The sequence below is a fragment of the Carex rostrata genome, chromosome 22, assembly GCF_964058835.1.
Source record: "Carex rostrata chromosome 22, lpCarRost1.2, whole genome shotgun sequence".
In the NCBI taxonomy this organism is placed as follows: domain Eukaryota; kingdom Viridiplantae; phylum Streptophyta; class Magnoliopsida; order Poales; family Cyperaceae; genus Carex; species Carex rostrata.
Window position 1 is genome coordinate 6942913 of NC_135939.1, and position 22333 is coordinate 6965245.

The window sequence follows — 22333 nt, forward strand, 5'->3', positions numbered from 1 at the left end:
GAGCGCAACGCACAACCCCTAACACTTATATAATGGGTCCCAAATTCAGTGCCCAGTTTATATTTAGAGGATAGGGTTTCGGGCAGACTCTAGAGAAATAGCTATATTCAGCTGAAAGCGCAATCCTGTGAAAACAAGCAGTCTGGACATGGAGCACTTTTGTACAAATATAGCCCTCACGTAGTTCCTTTGTGGGGCCACCAGTCAGTTTAAGTGATGTAATTCATAATACATGACACGGGTTTTGATAAAATTAAGTTCCATACTCGAACTTAGCGTGCCGAGTGTCGCAAATTGACATGCTACTACAGTTGTACTTGCACGGAGTATCTTACACTAGCTTGGCGCAGCTGATCCCAGCAAGATATTTTCTTATTGCACCTGGAGTACCGAAAGACGGCACTGCTCTCTGCAGCACCCATGTGGCAGTGAAAGTAAACATATTGGGAGAAAATAGTTTAATATGGTCCGGGTGTATTTGGCAGTCAATTTGTTTTGACATGAGATAAAGAGGTTCAATTTCGGCGAGGGGAAGGTTCGTACGACCGATGATGTGTTTAGTGTTCGGGTCAACAGCACGTGTGTAATTCGAGCAGCGTGACCCTCGAACGGTTTCAAGCCTTGGAATTAGGGAGGGACTTTGTGTTGATAAAGGATGTCTGTTTTATAGCACACTGATCACTGATCACTGATATGATTTGAGTTTAACATGTACTTCTGAGGGACTTTTTTATTTATTTTATAATTTCTGTTTATCACAATTTCAGTTTGGCCTCGTAGCTTTTACAGTTACACTTGGCAGAAAAATATTTTTGCCTCGTAATTTTTTTTTCTTTTTGAAAAAAAGTGGTCCTTTTTTTTTTTAAGGTTAATTAACAAATATCCAGTAAAATCTATATCTTTGTCATTTTCACAAGCATTACACAATAGAACAGTAAAATAAAACAAAAGTTTCTCCTCATATTTTTTGCCACCCTCAGATTCAGGGCTGACCAATCTTGAAATTTGAGAGATGGTGTCTTGACTGAGCAGTAAAATATTTTTTGTCCACTGTGAAAAAATTCTTCTATTCCTCTCACACCAGAAAAAATAATCGTTAGAGATCACATGTTTTCAATTATCAAAAACAAATTTGCTTCCTTTTTAAATACATATATATAATCATGAGACGAACCTACGTACATTGATTCATGAGTAGGTAATGTCATGTATAGAATTCTGAAAAATAATTTTACTGAAAAATATACTTAGATTCATGAGGGAAGCAGTAAGACTTATGGCTTGAATTCTGAAAAATATACTTAGATTACCATTGCTGATTGACCTTCCGTCTCTTCCTCCTTGTTGAATATAATTTTGTTTATATTTTATGAGGAAGGAGATGATGAGAAAAATATTAAACGGGCGTGGTATACATGAGCCAAAGAATCATTCTATAAATTAATAAACTATATATGTGAACCGAGTATAAATTATAAAATAGAAAGGTAGAGTCGTAAGTCAGAATGAATAGAACTAATATATACAGTGGTGCCGCGCTGGAATAACTTTAAATTAACCTGGTTAATTTGAAGTGATAATTTTTTATCGTTAAATTTTAAGAACTTTTCAATTACACGTGCTGTGCATACAGATATTATAGTTTATATATTCGAAATGTTGTTGAAAAACTTTAGCATAATTATTAATTCTATCAATTGTTCAAGATGGACTGTAATGACACGCTAATTAAATCTAATATTTGTAGCACAATAGTATATTGCTATATTAATTCCATGCTAACATTTAATTGGCAAGTGAAATTAAAGTTAAGTACTAAAGACTAAAATACTATTAGTATTTCATATTAGGATTTAGGACAGCAGTTAATTGATGATATATAAATATCCTCATGTTCTAAATTAATTATCATTAAAAATAAAAATGTTATAAGATAAAGCAATTTAATTAATGTTTAATTCTATTTATGGAGCTACTTGCAACTTCACTCCCATTACAATTTTTTAAAAGCAATCTAGTGCCTTAAATCGTATTATAATTGTAGATTTTGTTTTATCGTGTGAAATTACACAACTTTTGGTTTAAATCAAAACTATGTGTCTACAATCTAGTTGATTATTATTATCACAGCACAAACTTTAGCAACTTCTTTTGTATTAGCTTCTATATATATAATTTCATCCATGCAATTGATCACTTTAAATTTAATAAATATTTTTATGTAAATTATTTTGTGGTGGATTTGTAATTTTGTAATTGACAACTGTAAACCAATTAATTGTAAAAGTTAATTACTCGCGTGGCATTGTTTTTAATTGGAGCTCATTCTTTTGAGAAGGAACTTGATCTTGGTTTAATTTGGATGAATTTTAATTGATATAAGCTGGGGAATTTAATTGAGATAAAAATTAGAGTTTTGATAGTTAATTATGACGGACAACTTCCTTGTACTTTAAAATAATTTCATTTTGAGTCTTTAATTATTAGATAAGAATTTGTTTAATTGAAATCATTACCCTATTTGATTTCTATCTTCTTGACAAAAACTAGAGTCTTTTTGGCATCCTCCCAAAGTAATAATGACATAAGTGCCGAGAGAGAGAGAGAGAGAGACAGCTAAAAACAAGCTAAGTTGACTGCTGGATGCCAAAATGAGGCAATGAATATCTCAAAGAAGGTAGCAGTAATTATCTGGAATCACCACCACATCAGCCAACGTGGCTCTTGTTGCTCCCTTTCCGTAAAAGCTGATCTGTTGGAGCTACAAGATCAGATTTCACATTCTTTTAGCTGACCATCCTCTTTTACCTTATTTGTACCATTTAAAAATTCGCTAGTCACAAGTCAATTGTCTGTTTGCATGATTTAACAAATCACTGCCTCACTCGTCGCAAGTTAATCTTAATTAAACGCTCTCATCTTGGTGGAAAACTATCTCTCCGGTACCGTAAAAGATTCTCTTTACTTTACTTTACGGTTTGAGATTAACTCCCAGCCACTTTATGAGATTCGTATCAAGTTAAAAAGAACGGTCCAAATTTGCTCATTCTAAAAGATTCTCTATTACGGTACTGAAGAGAATCTAAATTCTCTGCAAAAGGAATCTTTTACAATTAATTGATCGAGCCTAGCCTCCTGGGCCATCCCGAATAGGCACCGATTGAGAAGTCAAGGGCGGACGCAGCATATAACGAGGAGCATGTTGAGCGCTTCAACAATTTTTTTTTAAACACTGTTTTAAAAAATTCTAAAAAAATAGTAAAGAAATTTCAAAAAAAATGAAATTTTTTGTTTTCAAACATGTATTAATATAGAGAGCATGTTGAGCACTTTAGATCGATCATTTGATTATTGAAAATACAAAAATGACTTATAAGCATATGCCCGCATATGCTTATGTAAGTAGAGTAACCAACCTCTACACGAGATAAAAATCTTAACATGTTTTCAAAACAAGGTTTTTCATATTGGAAACAGTGAAGCTGGCTATTCCGATGCAGAATTGGTCGGAAACTTAATAGCAAATCTTAACATATCTAATTTTTCAAAACAGGGTTTTTCATATTTTTGTATTATTTTTTTTAATATTTGTTATGATTGTTATGAAAGATTTTAACTTCATCTTTTCTAAATATGATTTGTCTCACAGTAAACATGTGTTGAAGTTTATTAAGTGTGCAGCTACTGGTTTGATTCAACAGCAAAAAAACCGCCTCAATGGCTACATAGACCCTTCACTGTCAAGAACTTTTATTATAATTTTTTGACGTATGCTCATTTGTAATGCATTAGACCCTTCATTGTTAAAAACTTTTGACACATTTATCAAATATTCATTAGTCCTTTCATTTAAGTTCAATTTTTAACAAAATTTCATGTAAAAGTTTTGGTATGTATCTCTGATCTTAGCCTAACCAGTGTGCTCCAGTGTACTAATTATTTACTCAATTTCAATTTTAATTCATCAGTTCTACTGTCTATAATCAACTTTGTTTGCTTGTTTTGAGAAATATCCATTGAAAATGTAATAACAAAAAGTTCAAGGGCTTTTCTGTAAAAAGTTCAAGAGCTTAATTTTACTATTTCAATTTTTATGCTAGTTCTGTTTAGTTAATTCCATTCATAACACATCCTTAAACATTACAATAAAATTATAAAACAACATATTACACAACAACTTATAACAAAATAAATATAATAAAAAAATTATGACACAAATATAGCAGCATTTTCAAATAACAAAAAAAAAATTCATATCTGATCGTCTCACTGTAAGGTGATCCACTGCCAGAGAAAACTATCCCATTGTAGGGCGGCTGGATCTGAAAGTGAACCGTCCCACAATAGAGCGGTCCAAATATTTTTCGTAAATTTTGAAATAAGAAGAGCATTTTTGTTATTTTTTTAGGGCATTAAAAAATCGGCATTTGAACTCTTGCTTTTACATTAATACAAAAGCTTACTAAAAATATATATATTAATTGAAAAAACGGAGCTAGATATTTATTCAGCCCGAATTGTAGGTTGGACTGAAGCCTAGTGCATAATAGGCCCATAAATATATGAGCCCGTTGAGTCCAATAGGCAGGTTATTTAAGGTAAAGGGTTTAGCGTTGCTTCCAAAACCCTGCCAGGCACCCAAACCGAACAAGAAGAGAAAATGCAAAGTCTGACCCTAGCTCCATTGCGATCCCTTCTCACAGCTTCCTCCCCTCTCTTGTCGGCTGGCCTCCGCCTCCTCTTCTTTCGTTCCCCTTTCTCCTCCTCCTCCTCATCATCATCATCTCACCGTTCGGAATCACAACAGAATTCTTGCGATGAAGAGAGCAAATCAATTAGGACTTCGGTGTGGTGGGACTACGAGAACTGTTCCATTCCAGATGGCGTGAATGCGTACCGGATTTCGAACCGAATCCTTTCAGTGCTACGGTCCAATGGCATCCGAGGGCCCGTGTCCATTAATGCTTTTGGTAACATGTGTCAGGATATACCGCACGCCACTCGGGAGGCTCTCATCTCCACCGGAATTTGCATCATTCATGTACCGGACAGTGAGTTCAAATTATTATTATTATTATGAGAAATGCTTGAAAGTCCAATGCATTACTCTATATTAGTGAAAGAAAAATGTAACATGACTAATACATTGTGATTTGGTCACATGCGTAATGTGATTAAAATGATGAAGGACACTCACGTCACATTACATTCAGGTCTTATCACACATTAAGTGATCAAACATGATATGATTGATCATGTTTAATTATTTTTTTTTTCAAGTTTTTTACTTTTAAGTTAGTTCATAAAAAATATTAAAAAACTATGCACAGAAAATAAGGAACCATATTCAAATAATTTAATAAAACTAATGTTGAAAAAGTTTACCATGAATTTTTACCACAATGAATTGCCATCAAAGCCATATTGCCTAGGTGGTAAAATTGCAAAATGACCTTTTTCATTTTTTCAAAGGTTTTTTGTAACTCCATCAGAGTTTTTGGACTTTAATTTGTGTTGTGCTTGTGCCTGGTAGTTTTTTGAGTTAAATTCCATGATTCTTTTATGGACTTAGTCTTTCCAATTCAATATTAACTATTCACAAAAAGAGAATTGCATATGACTTATTGAATCTCAATGAGATAGGTGGAGAGAACAGTGCAAATAAGTTGCTTATGGCGGAGTTAAGAAATTGGACCACACATAATCTGCCACCAACCAATTTCTTCCTCATCTCCAACGATAGTGTTTTTTCGACCATCCTCCACCGCCTCAGGATGAATAACTACAATGTTCTTCTCTCGTGCAGTGATAATCAGGTCAAAGCCTCCCTATATAGTGCGTCCACTTTAATGTGGCCATGGATATCGCTTGCCAAGGGGGAGGATTTCACCCCTCTGAAATTCAATCATCCTCCTGATGGTATGTATGGTTCATGGTATGGACATCATAAGGGACCCCTTGTTGGTGAGAAGGTATAGTAAAAGTAGTATCCGTGCTATTGCTCTTTCACACTCAAATTACATCTTTATGCACCTTAAAAGAAGGAACAAAAAGTAATTTACCAAGGTTCTATAAAAAGGTTGGTTAAGTGCATAAAAAAGACTGGTATTGGTGCTCATAATCTAGGACTAATAAAGGAGACCATACAAGTATGTTTTTCTTTCTTATAATTTGGGACCAAAGCATTTCCATCGGCTTGCAAATTGAATTTCATTCTTATATTGCCTCAAATTGCATTCATTTTTTTATTTGTATGGTTGAATTGCTTAGTATGAGACTTGAGCATTTATTCCAAAACTATGGTTAGTATGGTAATTGTTAGGGCCCAACCGATGTATCCAAATGACAGACAAACCCCTACTCACAACCACAGGAACTGATGAAGAGATTTGCCGAGATGAATACTGGTACAATCTCCAAGTTGGAAGAGAAAAACATACGCCTCAAATTTCATACAGCACTTTTAAATGAGCATTGTAACAAGAAAATCTCCAAGGAGGGCTTTGAGAAGTACACCGGTTTCACGAACACCATGCCTTGTGCTGATTTGATTTCATTGGCGAGGGTACTTAACCTATGGCCACCAGTCAAAAGAAGCTAATCTTTTCTATTTATTTTGCATGTCATATATGCAGCCTTGTAAAGTTTTTGTGCCTGGAGTTTTGATTTGGCAAAATGAAAAATACGTTTATAATGGCTACCTGCAAAATAGAATTTTGGTTTGTCAAAATGGCAAAAGAAGACACCTTTTGCAATAGAATTTTAGATGGAAATTTTAAAGAGCGCATCTTAAATTTCAAGCGAGCAAGACAGGCCTGCCACAGGAATTTTTTTTGTGGATGAATAATTTAATTACAAAAAATATTTTACCTGTATATTCGTGTCCTTGTTCATTTGCTTATTTAAAACAATTTATTCAACCTCATTTGCAATTTTTTGTGCATGAACTGGAAGTTAGAGGTGGTATAATACTAAAAAAAATATACATTTCATTGACATGAAACGAGGTTTATGCCTTTTATAAATATATGTACACACACATATTTCTATGTGTTCTTTGATAAATTTAGTAAATTACCAGAAAAGGAACCAATTTAGTAAATATGTTATATGCAGTGGCGAAGTCAGAATTTGAGTCAGAGTAGATAGAAATCAGGTTCGAATTCTTTTTTTCTTTTCTTTTTTGTAAACGGGTTATGACTCAAATTGCCTTCATAATTTCCTTCTTGCCTCAGCCCAAACCACCTACCAAATCACATTTCCACCTACTGAATCAATTGTAATTTTTAAATTACTAATTGGTACCAAAATTCAAGTAATTCTAAAGCAAATGGTATTACTTACACAAGTTAAGGGATTTACTGACTCTATCTTTTGCCGAGACGTATGTGGGCTAAATGCTGATAGAAATGCAACAAGCTCCTTAAAATTCAAATCCATCTAACATACGAAAGTCTCTGATAAAAAAAATTCATTCACAAATGGTATTGATTGTCTAGTTAAAATTATCTCACATGGTGGTTACAATAACAGCAAAATTGATCTACTCTCTATTATTAAAAATTGCGACATTTTCTGTGAAATCGAAAGAGGATAAAACTATTTTACGATCAGCTGACATGAACTCAGGAACCTGAGCAAGAGGATTAACTGTGAACTCATCTGCTAAGATGAATCCACCACTATTTTCGATCCAACTGACATAATTGATTTACCAAAACTCTAAAGCTTTTCACTTATAATAGAGAAACAAATTAAATAATAATTAAATTCTAAAGCTTTTCACTTGTAATAGTTGCCTCAGAAGGAAAAATATCTACAAATGTTGTTTACAAAAATTAACATAAAATTTCAAACTTTCAAGTCGAAATCTGAAACAAAAGTACATAATTAGTTACCTTAAGCTCATCAAAGGACTTGAGATCTCTTACAAGTGCTCTGCATTTATCCCTTCCCGCCGTACAAGTAATCTGATCAAATTTTAAATCATTTCCTAAGCAGCACAAATGCACAATAGCAAATCTCGAATGAAATTGATTTATCTGTGGCAAATCGCAAATCATTTCACAAATTCACAATTCACAATAGCAGTGAGCTCCTCAGACTGCCGCACACATCTTCTCCTCTGAATCTCCTCAGGCAGTCTCCGGCAAGGCCATGCACTCCTCTGCGATCCGCCTCTATTTCTCCTCCGCGCACAGCGCACTCAGCGTCGCCAAAATCCTTTTTTTTTTTTTTTTGGCCTTTGTGACTCTCTCTGTCTCTGTGATTTCACAAACCAAAGTTTAAATTAGCGGGTACGGTTTTGGCTAGCGGGTGGGATTTTAGTGTGGGGCTCCGTTCTGAACTGGAAGTGAGAGTAGCGGGTCAGAGGTAGGCAAACCCGTTTTTATAACGGAGTCCAAAAAAAAAATGCTACCTTCGCCACTGCTTACATGTCCATCCCTTCAGTTGGGGAAATACGGGGACAAACTGCTAACCATCACTGCCGAAAATGAAGAGCTAAGATCCACCCGATTTTCCTCAAAATGGAGATCTCAAGTACCTTTGTATTAAGTTCTCTGATCCTAGTCGGACGGTCTTCTTCGTCCAGTCACTTTCATCGACCGGAGAAGTATCATTAACTAAACTAAACAAAGTTCAAAGGATCAAGCTTTCCTGCAAGTCGAGCGGAATCGGAGAGAGAGAGCAAAGAGTGAGGAGAGATGGCAAAGTTAGCAGTGATAGATCTAGCGGAATCCTCGTATTCAAACCAGAACAAGGATCTTCTAGAAGCTTCTCGCTACTGTGGTTGCTTTCGTGTGATCAACCACAGCGTCCCTGGAAGTCTCCAGTCCGAAATGAAGGCCGCTGTCAAGGACCTCTTCGACCTCCCCGATGATGTCAAGCGCCGCAATGCTGATGTCATCCATGGAAGCGGTTACATGGCGCCCTCTCCCAAGAACCCGCTTTACGAGGCGTTTGGTCTTTATGACGCCGCTTCTCTGTCTGACGTGGATGCCTTTTGCTCTCTCCTTGATGCCCCAAGCCATGTCAGGTTATAATCAATATTTTTTATTCAAATTAAATAGCGGATACAAAGACAGAATATTTTTTAATGAAAGGTAAATTTGGTACTTTATAAATTTAAAATCGATTTTTAATTTTTTATAGAAAATCAATAAATTGGATAATTTTGTGACTTTTTGAAATTTAGATGGGTAAATATGATATTATGAATTTTAGAGGGGAAGATAGGTAATTTCGAGGTTTCGAGGGGTATGCATAAAATTCTCCCTAGCAAATATCTGTATTCAAAATTTTAATTTTCAATTTTAGCCTAATTTACCAAAATAACACTGCAATAGTTGAAAATTCTTCTTAATGATCTTGAAAGGGAGACAATCAAGACCTATGCCGAAAGTTTGCACAAGGTGATTGTAGATGTAGCAACGAAATTGGCTGAGAGCATGGGCTTGAAAGATCAAAACTTTAGTGAATGGCCGTGTCAATTCAGAATTAACAAGTACAATTTCATGCAAGATTCTGTTGGTTCTGATGGAGTGCAGATCCATACCGATTCTGGTTTCCTCACTCTGTTACAAGAAGACGAGTGTGTGGGTGGTCTAGAGATATTGGATCCGGGTTCAGGTTCTTATGTTGAAGTTGACCCGGTACCTGGTACTCTCCTTGTCAATCTTGGTGATGTTGCTAAGGTACTTAGTTATCCATCACTGTCATATTTTATTTGTACTATTAGGAATTGATGGACAAGTTTAATTTGAAGACTTGGGGCTCTTTTATCAATTGGTCAAGAGGCAGTTTTTCTATTCCCATTCATCTTTCTATTTTTTTTTTTTTTTTTTTTGGGTGAAAAGCCCGTACGCAATTGCATTGATTAAAAGAGTTATAAATGAGTTGTTACATAATATTAGACAACGAGTGTCTGTGAAAGTATACAGCTGTAAATAAACAAAAAACGCACAAGGAGTATGTGCGCACATATTTGATCATCATTACTTGATTGGAATGATAGAAGCCTAGTAATTGTTTCCTCTGGATGCATATCGCAGCCGAGCAAGCACTGAATCGAAACTAGACCGGGAACTGAATTGACCAGACCAGAACAATCACTAGTCAGCCGACAAGGCACTGAATATAGCATATTCCCATCCATCTTTTTATTTCTTTTCTTTCTAACTTGATGAAGAGTTAATGACGGGCATTTATAAACAGTAGAGAATCAATATAGCATATTACATCAAGAGGAGGACAAAACTCCAGCTGAATTTCTGAATAATGTAGGCATGGAGCAATGGTGCACTCCACAATGTGAAGCACAGGGTGCAATGCAAAGCCGCAACACCACGGTTCTCTATCGCTCTCTTTCTATTGGCACCAAAAGATGACAAGGTGGAGGCACCGGCAGCTTTCATTGATTCAGATCACCCGCGTTTGTACCATTCTTTTAAGTACGAGGACTACCGAAAGTTGTACCAGTCGACAGGATTGCAAGCCGGTGAAGCCCTCTCCCAGCTACTTATATAACTGTAACAATGTGTGACGATTATATGCAAATACCACGTTTACAATTTCAAACATTAGGAATTTATAATGGACATTGAAGGAAATAAAGATATCAAATAAATTTAAGACATAATAATTATGAGAAAATGCCAGTGGCTTTGAATTGTTTTCTAAATATTGATCATGCTGCTGTCTACACAGTGTTATTAATTATACTAATTGCATCTCAAATAGGGGTGAAAACAGTATGGATAATATCCGATCCATATTCGATCTGTATCCGAAAATTTAGATATGGATATGGATATTCGATCCGAATCTGATATCCGAATATCCGTGTGGATATGAATATTGGTATGGTTTTACGTTTCAATTATCTGTATTTAAATAGTAGATATATATCATATATTTTAATATATAGAGTAGAACTAGGGTATTCCTTAGTTCATCAAGCTCTTTTGTGAACTCAACTCTAAAATCTATTGGATTGGCTTCAAACAACGAATCCAAACCGTTAAAATTCTTTTACGTTATGAGTGATGTATCTATGCGTGAAAATTTTAAACTTTTGAATTAATTTAGTATAAACTTAAGCGGTCAAAATTAGAAGGTTTATAAATTAATTTTAATGCATTCATTTTCTGAAGCCTTTTGACCACTTGACTCTATACTAAATTAATTCGAAAGTTTAAAATTTTCACATGTAGATACATCACTCATAAGGTAAAAGAATTTCAACGGTTTAGATTTGTCATTTGAAACTAATCTAATAGGTTTTAGAGTTGAGTTCATAAAGAAGCTTGGTGAACTTAAGAACACCTTTGTTCTACTCTAATATATATTATGAGAAAATTATGTTATTCACATTATAATTAGATAAATATTATGAATTTCAGTATTTTTTATATTATTTTAATCAATATATAATCCGATCAGTATCCGACTATCCGTATTCATATCCGGATCTGGAAAATTAAAAAGAAATATGGATATGGTTCATCATTGTCCTTTCTTAGCGAGCCCCTTGGGTCTGAAAACATATGCACTGCATGGGAATTTTGAGCAAATACGGCTAGACATTTCTGCGAAGCTCGAAGATGATCAATGGCTAATTTATGTGAACTCAGTGTGGGCTTTATGGAGGTGCAGGAATGATAGGACCTACTCGGGTAAACAATAAGACCTTCAGAAATTTTTCAAATATCTGAATCTGATCTCCAAAGAGTTAAGAACAGGGGCAGCCAGTAGATATTGCTCTTTGACGGGAAGGGTTCCTTCGTTAGTAACTCTGACCGAGGTAAGTAATGACTATGTTTGCTTCTTGGATGGCTCGTGAGCAGAGGGTTGGCTTGGGGGAATTGGAATTGTTGCATTGTATAAAGAGGAGTTGATCATCTATAAATCCAAGGCTGTTAGGGGTTGTTGTCCGCTGCTGGTTGAGGTGTTGGCATTAAAAGAATCGATGCAGATTGTGATTGGGATGGGTATAAAAGAGTGCTCCTTTTACTCGGATTGCCTAGAGTTAGTGAGAATTTGCTCGAGTCTGCAACCGCCTTTGAATGCGGATTGGAGAGCTTTTGATGAGATTGTGGAGGTTTGGAATCTGTTTCAAGAATTTAACTCGTTCTCTTGTGTCCATGTTCGAAGAAGCATAACGAATTGGCTAACAATTTGGCGAAAAATGGAAGAATTAACGGTTGGGACTGTGTTGGACATACTTTCCCCTGTTTTACTGATTAAGTTACTCTACTATTATAATCTGATATCAGCTAGGGCTAGTTAGAAATGATTGTTGTAACTGAGCGTTGTATTTTGCCTACGGGCTGTTGAATGACCAAAAAAAAACGTGCAAGTTCAATTTATTGAGGACATAGAACACCATTTTAGATTCTGTCACTTGCTCCAATGAAGTGGAATCAGTATCAACTTTAAAGCCAGGCATCAGTTTATGTTGGACCGCAAAATCCTGTCCAGAGTATTATTTTCACGTCTGACAACATATCAGGGAAAATAAAGGCCCAGACCTGTCAAATTGAGATGCGGTTTACAACTAAATATTGCTGTTTAATTCTGATAAAAGCGATGCATACCAACAAAATTTGGATAATTTGCTTGGGCCCATCTTTTCGGTCCAATTGATTTTTACTTTTTTTCCTACCACTTCGAACTCTTATGTTAACAACAGTAGCGTATAAAATTATTAAATTTAAGAAACCCATAAGCCGTTAGACCACTAACCACTTATTCTTATAAAAACCAAAACTACCATCCACTAGTACAAAAAATGCGACCATAGACAACATATCTTATTTGAATGCGAACAAATTATACATTAACATTGTGTAATAAAGTGACACAGACTAATCTTTGTTCTTCTTTTCTTCTTCTTTTTTCTTGATTGATTTTCTTTCAAACTATTTGTGACACAAATTATCTTGTTTATTTTAATTTCTTATTATATGTTTCTTAATTTGTCTTCTTACTTCTTGCAACAAGAATATACAATTATATTAGTTTGATTACTAATTTTATTTTATTATATTGTTATTTTGTAGACTTATACTACATATATATTAATTATTTTAGCAACTAACAATCTCATATTATTTTAAAATTCTATATAACTTTGTACTATTTTTTAGTTAGAGTTTGAAAATTCAAATATTTTGTTTATTAAAGTTACTTAGTTTTTATTGATTTTCCTCTAACATCTTATTATATTAATATTTTAATGAAATTGTATAAATATTATTATATAACACGTGTTTTTTATTATTTCTTATTTTGTAGTAAAAAGCTAAATCTATAGTTCCAAACTAAATATATATACTATACATATCATCAAATTTGTGTGATTTACACAAATTATACTCACAACTAATAAATGTGTTGTTCTTTTTGGCATTATATTTGAATTTTTATATTGCATGAACTATCTTCATGAGATAGTGTATGTATGAAATGAAGTTTGTTTGTGTTGACTTGTTTGTTTCATTGTTTCTTTTTTTCTTACACGTGTATGTTTCATCTAAATCTCACCTCACCAATTTTGCAAGCTTAATACTCTTTTGGGCTGCCCGAATTTTGTAAGCCCGCTCGATATATAGAGAATGTATAGGATCCAACCCACAAGAATGTAATGAAAACTTATATATATTCTTACACAAAAATGTGCGCCATGTAACAGATCATCATGACAAAAAAAAGATATGTGATAGATATCTGGAATCATGACAAATTTCATTCAATAATTGACATTAATTCATGAAAAATTTCATTGGTGCTCTTGCTAAGTTGAAAGACAATCGGGTTTATATCAATCACATATGCAAGAAATTAAGGATATTGATGTTATGTCATGCCTAATGTTTGTCTATGATATCTCTCTCTCTCTCTACCTCTTCTGATTAAATTGAAAATGTTCTTGTTTTGTTTTCTTGTTATTTACAGAATTTATTTTATTAAGAAAATAAGAACAAAACGATCATGAAAAATGTTCTTTTCTTCTTCAAGAGAAAAAAATTCAGAGAAGTGTTACATTTCTAATTTCTTCTATTAATTATATCTTTTTCTATGGAATATTACGTTATATCGTGTTATTTTTATTTATTAAGTTCTGACAAATATAATAGGCTAATATCTTCAGAATTTGTAGGATTTTTTTTCTGATTGTGGTTTCCTTGGTCAGACAGTGCACCAAAATCACTGAAATATATAAATTGTGTCCTAACTCAAAACATACCAGAATCAAATTTCTCTGTTGTGTATATTAACTACTCAGAGCATCAGTTGTGGTAATAATTATGATAATTTGGGGACTGTTTTGGTAATTTTGTTGTTTCTCTTAAGCAGAAACATGTAAAGACTCTAAAATGGCATGAGGCGGTGAATGTTTAGACTTAAATGGCTATGAGGACTATTTTGATATATATATATTTTTTTTCTGAAACTTTGGTTACATAGTGAAGATTGTAAAATGCTAAAGATAAATGTAAGAGCTGCATTTATTAGCTAATTGGATGTACCTAAATAAATCTATGATAGATCTGGAATCACTTCAAGCAGTTCATATTGTGGACCTGTTCAAATCGTCTCTTTAGTTTTTCCGTTACACTATGATCGGAACAAATATTTTGTAAAATAAAATTCAATTCAATAGAAAGCGACCTGAGAAAAAAAAATAGCATTTGGAAATTTCAAATTTTCAATGGTCTGACATTCTCTCCATAGGCTTTCCAATTATAATAATCCAATTTAGTCTTTTCATAGTCTTACGGTCAAATTAATTGTACTAGAAGTCTAGAAAGCGATCATAGCAAAAAAAATTAGCATTTGGAAATTTTAATCGCCTCACATTCTCTCCATAGTCGGCCATTTTTATTAATATCCCTAAAAAAAATTAAAATTTTAAAAATGCCCCTGGTCCCAATTTTTTTTTAAATATGCCCTGACCGCCAGAATTACGGGCAGTCCATTTAACAGATGAAGCGCCAGCCCGCCAGGCGGCCCACAAGCCGAATGAGGCGCCACAGGCTGGGGCGCTCCATGAGCCGAATGAGGCGCCACAGGCTGGGGCGCTCCATGAGCCAAGTGAGGCGCCACACCCCCGGGCGCCCCATGCCCCATATATCCAACCCGAACCCTCACGCCTCTCCCCCACTCTGCCCCGCCTCCAGACCAGAAAAAAGGAAAAAAAAAAAACGCCCCTGCTCGGCCCCGCCGGTCGACGCCTCACCACCCGCTCCCCACCGCGACATTGTCATCTCCCTCGCTCCCTCTCTCCCTCTCTCCCTCACTCGCTACACCACCAAGCCGCTGCCCCATCGAGCCACCGAGCCGCTGCCCCGTCGAGCCACCGAGCCGAAGCCTCCTCGATTGAAGGTATGTTTTTTGATTGCGATTCGATTAGTTTAATTTAGGGTTAGGGTTTAATTGTGAACGTGATTCAATTCGATTCGATTCGATTCGATTCGATTAGTTTAAATTGATTGTTAAATGTGATTAAATTGATTGTTGATTGTGATTCGATTCGATTCGATTAGATTTTAGGGGTGAATTGCTTGAATTGTTGAATGTGAATCGATTCGATTCGTTTATAGTTGAATTGCTCAAATTGGATACTTGAATTGGTTGAATGCTTGAATTGGTTGAATTCTCGAATTGCTCGAATTGGTTCAATTGCTTGAATTTAGGATTATGATTTATAGAAAAATTGCTTGAATGTGATATGGTTAAATATAGGGTTTATGGATGTGAATTGTGAATTGCTTTTAATATTTAGGGTTTATAGTTAAATTTAGGATTTATGGTTGTGAATTGTGAATTACTTAAAAATTTAGGGTTTATGGTTCAATTCAGGGCTAAAATTTATGGTTCAATTTAGGGTTAGAATTTATGGTTCAATTGGTTGAAATGTTTAAGAATGTAGGGTTTGGGTTTATGATTTCAAAATATGCATATTAATTTTTTTTTAATTTTTTTTGTGATAGTTGGCGAAAAACATATATATATCAATAGAAATTAATTTGAGGTAAAACTAATTATTTTGAAGTATATCAATATTTGTTTAAAAATGACATATATATTTTTTTGTTACAAGTAAATTGCATGTATATCAGATATTTTTTTTAATTTTAAAATTTAGGGTTAGAGTTTATGGTTTAAAAATATGCATTTTTTTTGTTAAAAGATTAATTTTGTTTTTTTGTAAATTTTATTTGTTTGTTGATTTTCAAAATAATTTTTATTTTTAAAAGTAAAAATTTAACAATGATTTTTATATTAATTATATAATTAATAGAGTGAGTCTATGGTACTATGCATATCACGGGTTGGTGCATAGCGGCTCCTAGGTTGTCTCTATCTGGAAGGAGACAAAGATGATGATTGTAGAGTTTTTGTTTTTTGTGATATATTTCTGACTGTAGTATTTTGACTATGGGATTGCTGTATTATACGCTTCTGATTATGTTGGCGCGCATTATGTTGACATTATGTTTTTTTTTTAATTTTATATTCATGTTGGTATTATGTTGTTTGCACTTTACATTTCTTTATTATAACACAGTTTAATAATACAATTAAAGTTCAACAATACATTTAAAGTTCAACAATATAATTAAAAGCGTAACAATACACTTCAAGTAATTACATTGAAACTAAGAAATTATATTGAAACTGTAGACCGCCTGGGCCTGACCGCCTGGGCCTGACCGCCTGTGACAGGGGCGGTTTGCTAGGGTCCTGACCACCTGGGCCACGAGCGGTCCACTAGGGATGCCTATTTATTTATTTTTCCTCTCTCTCTTCTCACTCCAACATAAGTCTACCTCCCACCTCAAAGGCAGAGAGAAGGGAGAAAGAGCTGAAGGCGATTTCGGGCGATTTTCTGGGCGACTACATCTACATGTAATTTAAATATTTTTTTAATTATTTTTTAAATATTTTTTGTAATTATTTTTTAAATATTTCTTTTAATTATTTTTTAAATATTTCTTTTAATTATTTTTTAAATATTTCTTTTAATTATTTTTAAAATATTTCTTTCAATTATTTTTTAAATATTTTCTAATTATTTCCTAATTAACCGTTGATTACTGTACAGTTAGTATTTAATTATGTACATAATTAGCTTTCCTAATCAATTGCTGTCATTTGAAACCCTAGTTATAATGGCTCCCAAAGTTGGAAAAAATAGAGAAAGAAATAAAACCGAACGCGAAGCAAAAAGAGCACTTATTAATCATTTTTGGACGGCTGAAGCCTACGCGATGAGGAATGTGGAAAGAATGTTTTCACCCAAAAATAATGAATAATTTCTTAGCACTCTTGATCCATCAATTAGAAAAATGCTGATGGAATGCTGGGTGGACAGGGTCCCTCTACCTGGATGGGGACAGTGCTGCTTATGTGAGCTGAAGGGAGATATGGTGGATATATTCTTCTGCTATAAATGTGGCAAAGCTGTTCATCCCAATTGCATGGACCTGCATGCAGATCTGCTGAATGATGCTCGTCTCACTACATGGGAGTGTCCTGCGTGCATCCATCGGGCTGAGGAAAAGAATGAAGCAAGCTCCTCAGCTCGTAAGGCTTAGACCCCAATTGTATGCTGTTGTAGTATTTTATGTTTGAACTGTAACAGTTTGTATAATTGCTATGTTTGAACTAGTTGTTGTTGTATGAATTTTATGTTACTTTATTCTATGGACTCGACGGTACTGTATTATTTAGTAATGTATCTTCCTTTTATGAATTTTTTGTTGTGGTATTTATGTTGAACATGAGCTGCGTTATTTTTGAATATGCTAGAAATAAGTATAGTTCTAAAATAGTTTAACATAGTTCAACAATAAAAAGTTCAATAGTACAATCAAAAGCGCAATTAAAGTTCATAACATAGTTCAAACCAAAATAATCAATTCGCATAAGCAAAATAGCAAGTTTATCTGCCACCACGTCTGAATAAACCTAACAAACGGCTAGTTCTTCTGGTACCAGTGGCAGGTGCGTCATTACTTGATACAGTAAATGTACAGTACGTTACAGTACGTGCAATAGTAAATTGCGACAGTAAATGTACAGTACATGCAACAGTCACAGTAAATTAGCTACAGTAAATTGGGATGAACAGCTTTTGACATACACTCTAAACAAGAAATTTTTTCTTCACAAAATTATTTAAATCAAAATACTAAGATCTCTAAAAAAAAAAAAAAAAAAAAAAAAAACACACACACACATGGGGCGCCCAGGGGGCTGGCAGCTCACTGGCCTTATGGGACGCCCCAGGGGCTGGCGCCTCACTTGGTATTTTGGGCCGCCCGAAGCCCAGGCAGTCAGGGCAGGAATAAAAAAAAATTGCACACAGGGGCATTTCTAAAATTAATTTTTATTTTAGGGATATTAATAAAAATGGCCGCTCCATAGTCTTTCCAATTATAATCCAATTTAGTCTTTCCATAGTGTTACGGTCAAATTAATTGTATTAGATGTCTAGAAAGCGACCTAATTAGAGTAATGTCAATTTTTAATTGGTATAAGTAAGGTACATGTGAAATCAATTTTGATAGATATGGACATGAAATTAAATACCTCCATCCAATCGTCTCTTTAGTCTTTCCATATTCGTACGATCAAATTAATTACTAGAAAATTACCTCAGCAAAAAAATTAGCATTTGGAAATTTCAATCATCTCACATTCTCTCGATAGTCTTTCCAATTATAATTAATGCAATTTAGTCTTTTCATTATCTTACGGTCAAATTAAATAATGTACTAGAAGTCTAGAAAGCGATCACAGCAAAAGAAAATTAGCATTTGAAAATTTTAATCGTCTCAGATTCTCTCCATAGTCTTTACAATTATTATCCAATTTAGTATTTCCATAGTGTTACGGTCAAATTAATTATTGTACTAGAAGTCTAATAAAGCCACCTTAGCAAAAAAAATTAGCATTTGGAAATTTCTATAGCCTCTTTTGACTTTTGAACCACTTTGATTGTTCGTATATAATCTTTTATTTTAGTTTTTGTTAATATATTTTTCTCTTAATTGTTGAAAAAAATTTAATTTATAATTGTTGAGTGAGACTACAATATTACTTTGTACTATATATATGTAGGTCAGTCTGAATTACATCTTTGTTTTCAAATTCCAAATAATCTATACAATTTCTTAACACATATAATTTACATATCTCCATTCCATTATTAAGCATGTTGGGTGTCCAATCCACCAACAACTATGATTGAAAGCTGAAATTTCGGATTTAATCTCAACTCTACAATTACATAATATGTCTTCTTTTGATTAAATGCATCTGAATAATATGTAGAAGTCTAAATTTAACTAAAAACATACTCGCCACACGTACCGCCACACGATGCATTACAATTAAAATTAAATAAACTCTGAAATTGAGCGATATAATTTGTTTCCTTATTTCTGCCTCTCCAATTTAGCGATATAATTATATTTCCTTATTTCATTCCTTATTACTCTTCTATGTTTCTATAGCTATTGCCAATGTTATTAGTACCGGACCGGACATCGACTCGGTAAATCTTCGGATCAACGGTTCACTAGTCAGACCGGTGGATCAATCGGTTTAATCGCTGATTTTTTTAAAAAACATCTGTAACTTAGTATCTAAACCTGGCTGGTTATTTACTTTTTACAAAAAAGTAAATAATGTAGGCTTCAAAATGGTTTGACAGACATGGCATATGCATAATGTAATTCCTTTTTACAAAAAAAAATAAATAAAAAATAGATGTAAAAATTACCAATAGCTTCCCATGGTAGATAAACTTGTCCTTTCTTCATAAAAAGTGAAAGTTAATTGGCCTTTTGTAAATTGGTTGTTCTAGCTTTCCCTGTTATATTGGACTGGAGTATTAAATTGCAATCACGTTAGAATTGACTCCTAGTCCTAGTCTTTGCATCACTTTGGAATTATCTCCTAGTCCTAGTCTTTGAATTGACTCCTAGTACTAGTCTTTAGATCACTTTGGGCCTGTTCAGCAACACCCCTTAATCCTAGTTAGGATTAAGTCCTAAGAAAGCTTAAGAAACCGGTGTTTGGTAAGCTAAATTAAGGGTCAACGGATTAAGGAAGCTAAAGGAGGGGAAAAGGTGCCTTAGGGAACGAGCAGCGGATTAAGATCCGGGCAAAAGGAGGCTAAATGAGGTAAGCTTAATCCGTGCTAAGGAACCGGTGTTCGGCAGGATTAAGCGGCTAAGGAAACTAATTCAAGGAGGCTCATTTAGCCTTAAGGAGGCTTAATCCTGTCCAGCCGAACAGCCCCTTTAGGATCGAGTACTAATTTTCTTGATGACCTATTAAATTGAGTTAAGACTGTTGGCTATGGAATTGAGGTAGTTGCAGACTTGCAGTCCCACCTAACAATTGAAATTATGTTAATATAGTAATATTTTCACTATTACTATTTTGATAAGAAAGTCTGTCATCAAATCTACTAACTCTTATTTAATGTCTATAAAAGATTTATTATTTGAGTTTCAGACTCACGACCTTCCACACGAAAAGTTATCTTTGCCATTGTATCTTTATTAGTTCAGAGATTTTTTGAGAATTGAGGATCGGGGAGTGGAACCTTTTCTTTTATACCAAAGCTGTAGCTTTCATTGCATTAACAAAAAGAATTCAGTTTCGTTCATAGTTCCATAACATATTAATAACTAAGCTTGGCATATGCATACAATGTAATTCTTTTTTACAAAAGAAAAAACATAAAAAGCTAAAAAGCAACAGTTTCAATGGTAGATAAACATGTTCTTTTTCATAAAACAAAAGTTAATTGGCCTTTTGTAAAGTAGTTGCTCTAGCTTTCCCTGTTAGATTAGACTGGAGTATTAAATTGCACATGCATCAACAATGATGCGTGAAACTAGTGTATTGCGGCCATACCGTGCCGTGTCAAAACAATGCCATGTCGTGCTAACACATCCAAATTTCAAGACGTATCTTGTTGTGCCGTGTCACACAAAACATGCAATGTGCAGTATAAACACAATTGTAAAAGATAATTTTTTTCTTTCAGAAACTCCGTTTTGTTGTGGAGTATAAATACAAGTAGTTTGATGTATAACTACTTTTTGTTTCAAAATATTTGAAAATTTTTTATTTATAAATTTTGTTTCATTATTGGTTCTGAGAATTTTAATTTGTGTTGTATTAATTTTCAACTAAATTTGAAAGATCTTGAATGTGAGAAAAAAACTTTCACTTTTATTTTTCAATAGGTGAACAATGTTAATTGTGATACTCTCTTGACCCTTTCCAAATTTTAGGCCTAATAAATGCTGTCATCTCTTCTACGGTGACTTTATCGACTGAACCCCCTCATCTAACATCTCTATTGGACTCAGCTGTCACACATATATGTTTCACTTTGACAATTTCAAAGTTAATAGGAATTCCTATTTTTCAGTGTCCCGTAACAGACATCAGTATAAAAAAAATCTGTGATATATATATATATATCTGGAATCACCTCAAGCAGCAGGTCAACTGAAACAAAAGTTGAGGTTAGCTCATTTTACGTGTTGGGGTGGACCTGCTCCATAGTCTTAGTATTAAAGCGACCTTTGAACGACTTAATTTGATTAATTATTCTTATATAACCTTTTATTTTAATTTTTGTTCATATATATGTTTATCTTGACTTTTGCAACTTTTAACTGTTAGCATTCGGAAATTTCTTTAATTTATAATTGGTGAGTGAAGCTACAATACTTGGTACTTAGAGCATCTACATCCTTAAAACCCAATTGAGTTTCTAAATAACTGTTAACCACATTTTAGAAATTAAGGTCTCTAAAATTTTCAACTCACATACTTGAAATTAATTTTGAAATTTTTATTAAGCCATGTCAACAACAAATTAAAAGGGATAAATAATTTGAGCCAATCATTTGGTCAGCATGGAGTTTATAAACAATTTCTTAATAAGAAACTTGACTATATAGATTCTAAATAAGAAACTCTTTCACATCTCTGAAACTAGATTAGAAACTATGATAGTTTCTAAGATGTAGATGCTCTTAGTAGTTTAATATGTATTATATCTTTGTTTTCAAATTCTAAATAGTTGATACAATCTCTTAACATAATTATTATATATATAGAAGTATGCTTGGACATAAAATTTTATAGTTTCTAAAATCATTTTACTAAATTTTTAGATAGGTAAAATATTACTTGATCTAAAGATTATGAATCATGTGAAAGTAGTAATTTTCTTTCTACTTGAAAAAAAATAATAATCTTGAAAATATAAAATTTGATCTTCAAGTATATT

The 22333-nt window shown here is 33.7% G+C and overlaps 2 protein-coding genes across 2 annotated transcripts; both read left to right on the forward strand.

Annotated features, from left to right (window-relative positions):
• The first annotated feature begins 4624 nt into the window (after positions 1 to 4624).
• On the forward strand, positions 4625 to 5993 carry LOC144574213 (uncharacterized). The gene is made up of 2 exons (XM_078324116.1): positions 4625 to 5051; positions 5644 to 5993. Exons 1-2 carry the CDS (start codon positions 4661 to 4663, stop codon positions 5976 to 5978), a joined length of 726 nt encoding a protein of 241 aa, XP_078180242.1. The 5' UTR covers positions 4625 to 4660; the 3' UTR covers positions 5979 to 5993.
• Positions 5994 to 8641: 2648 nt separating this feature from the next.
• On the forward strand, positions 8642 to 10588 carry LOC144574087 (2-oxoglutarate-dependent dioxygenase DAO-like). Its single transcript, XM_078323941.1, has 3 exons — positions 8642 to 9037; positions 9377 to 9695; positions 10285 to 10588. Exons 1-3 carry the CDS (start codon positions 8706 to 8708, stop codon positions 10525 to 10527), a joined length of 894 nt encoding a protein of 297 aa, XP_078180067.1. The 5' UTR covers positions 8642 to 8705; the 3' UTR covers positions 10528 to 10588.
• The last annotated feature ends 11745 nt before the right edge of the window (positions 10589 to 22333 follow it).

Excerpts from the sequence above, each read along its gene's own strand:
- LOC144574087 (XM_078323941.1), top strand. The coding sequence starts at position 8,706 with ATGGCAAAGTTAGCAGTGATAGATCTAGCGGAATCCTCGTATTCAAAC. Across the intron at positions 9,038-9,376 it reads GATGCCCCAAGCCATGTCAG|GGAGACAATCAAGACCTATG; the intron begins GTTATAATCAAT and ends TGATCTTGAAAG. Across the intron at positions 9,696-10,284 it reads ATCTTGGTGATGTTGCTAAG|GCATGGAGCAATGGTGCACT; the intron begins GTACTTAGTTAT and ends TGAATAATGTAG.
- LOC144574213 (XM_078324116.1), top strand. The coding sequence starts at position 4,661 with ATGCAAAGTCTGACCCTAGCTCCATTGCGATCCCTTCTCACAGCTTCC. Across the intron at positions 5,052-5,643 it reads CATCATTCATGTACCGGACA|GTGGAGAGAACAGTGCAAAT; the intron begins GTGAGTTCAAAT and ends TCAATGAGATAG.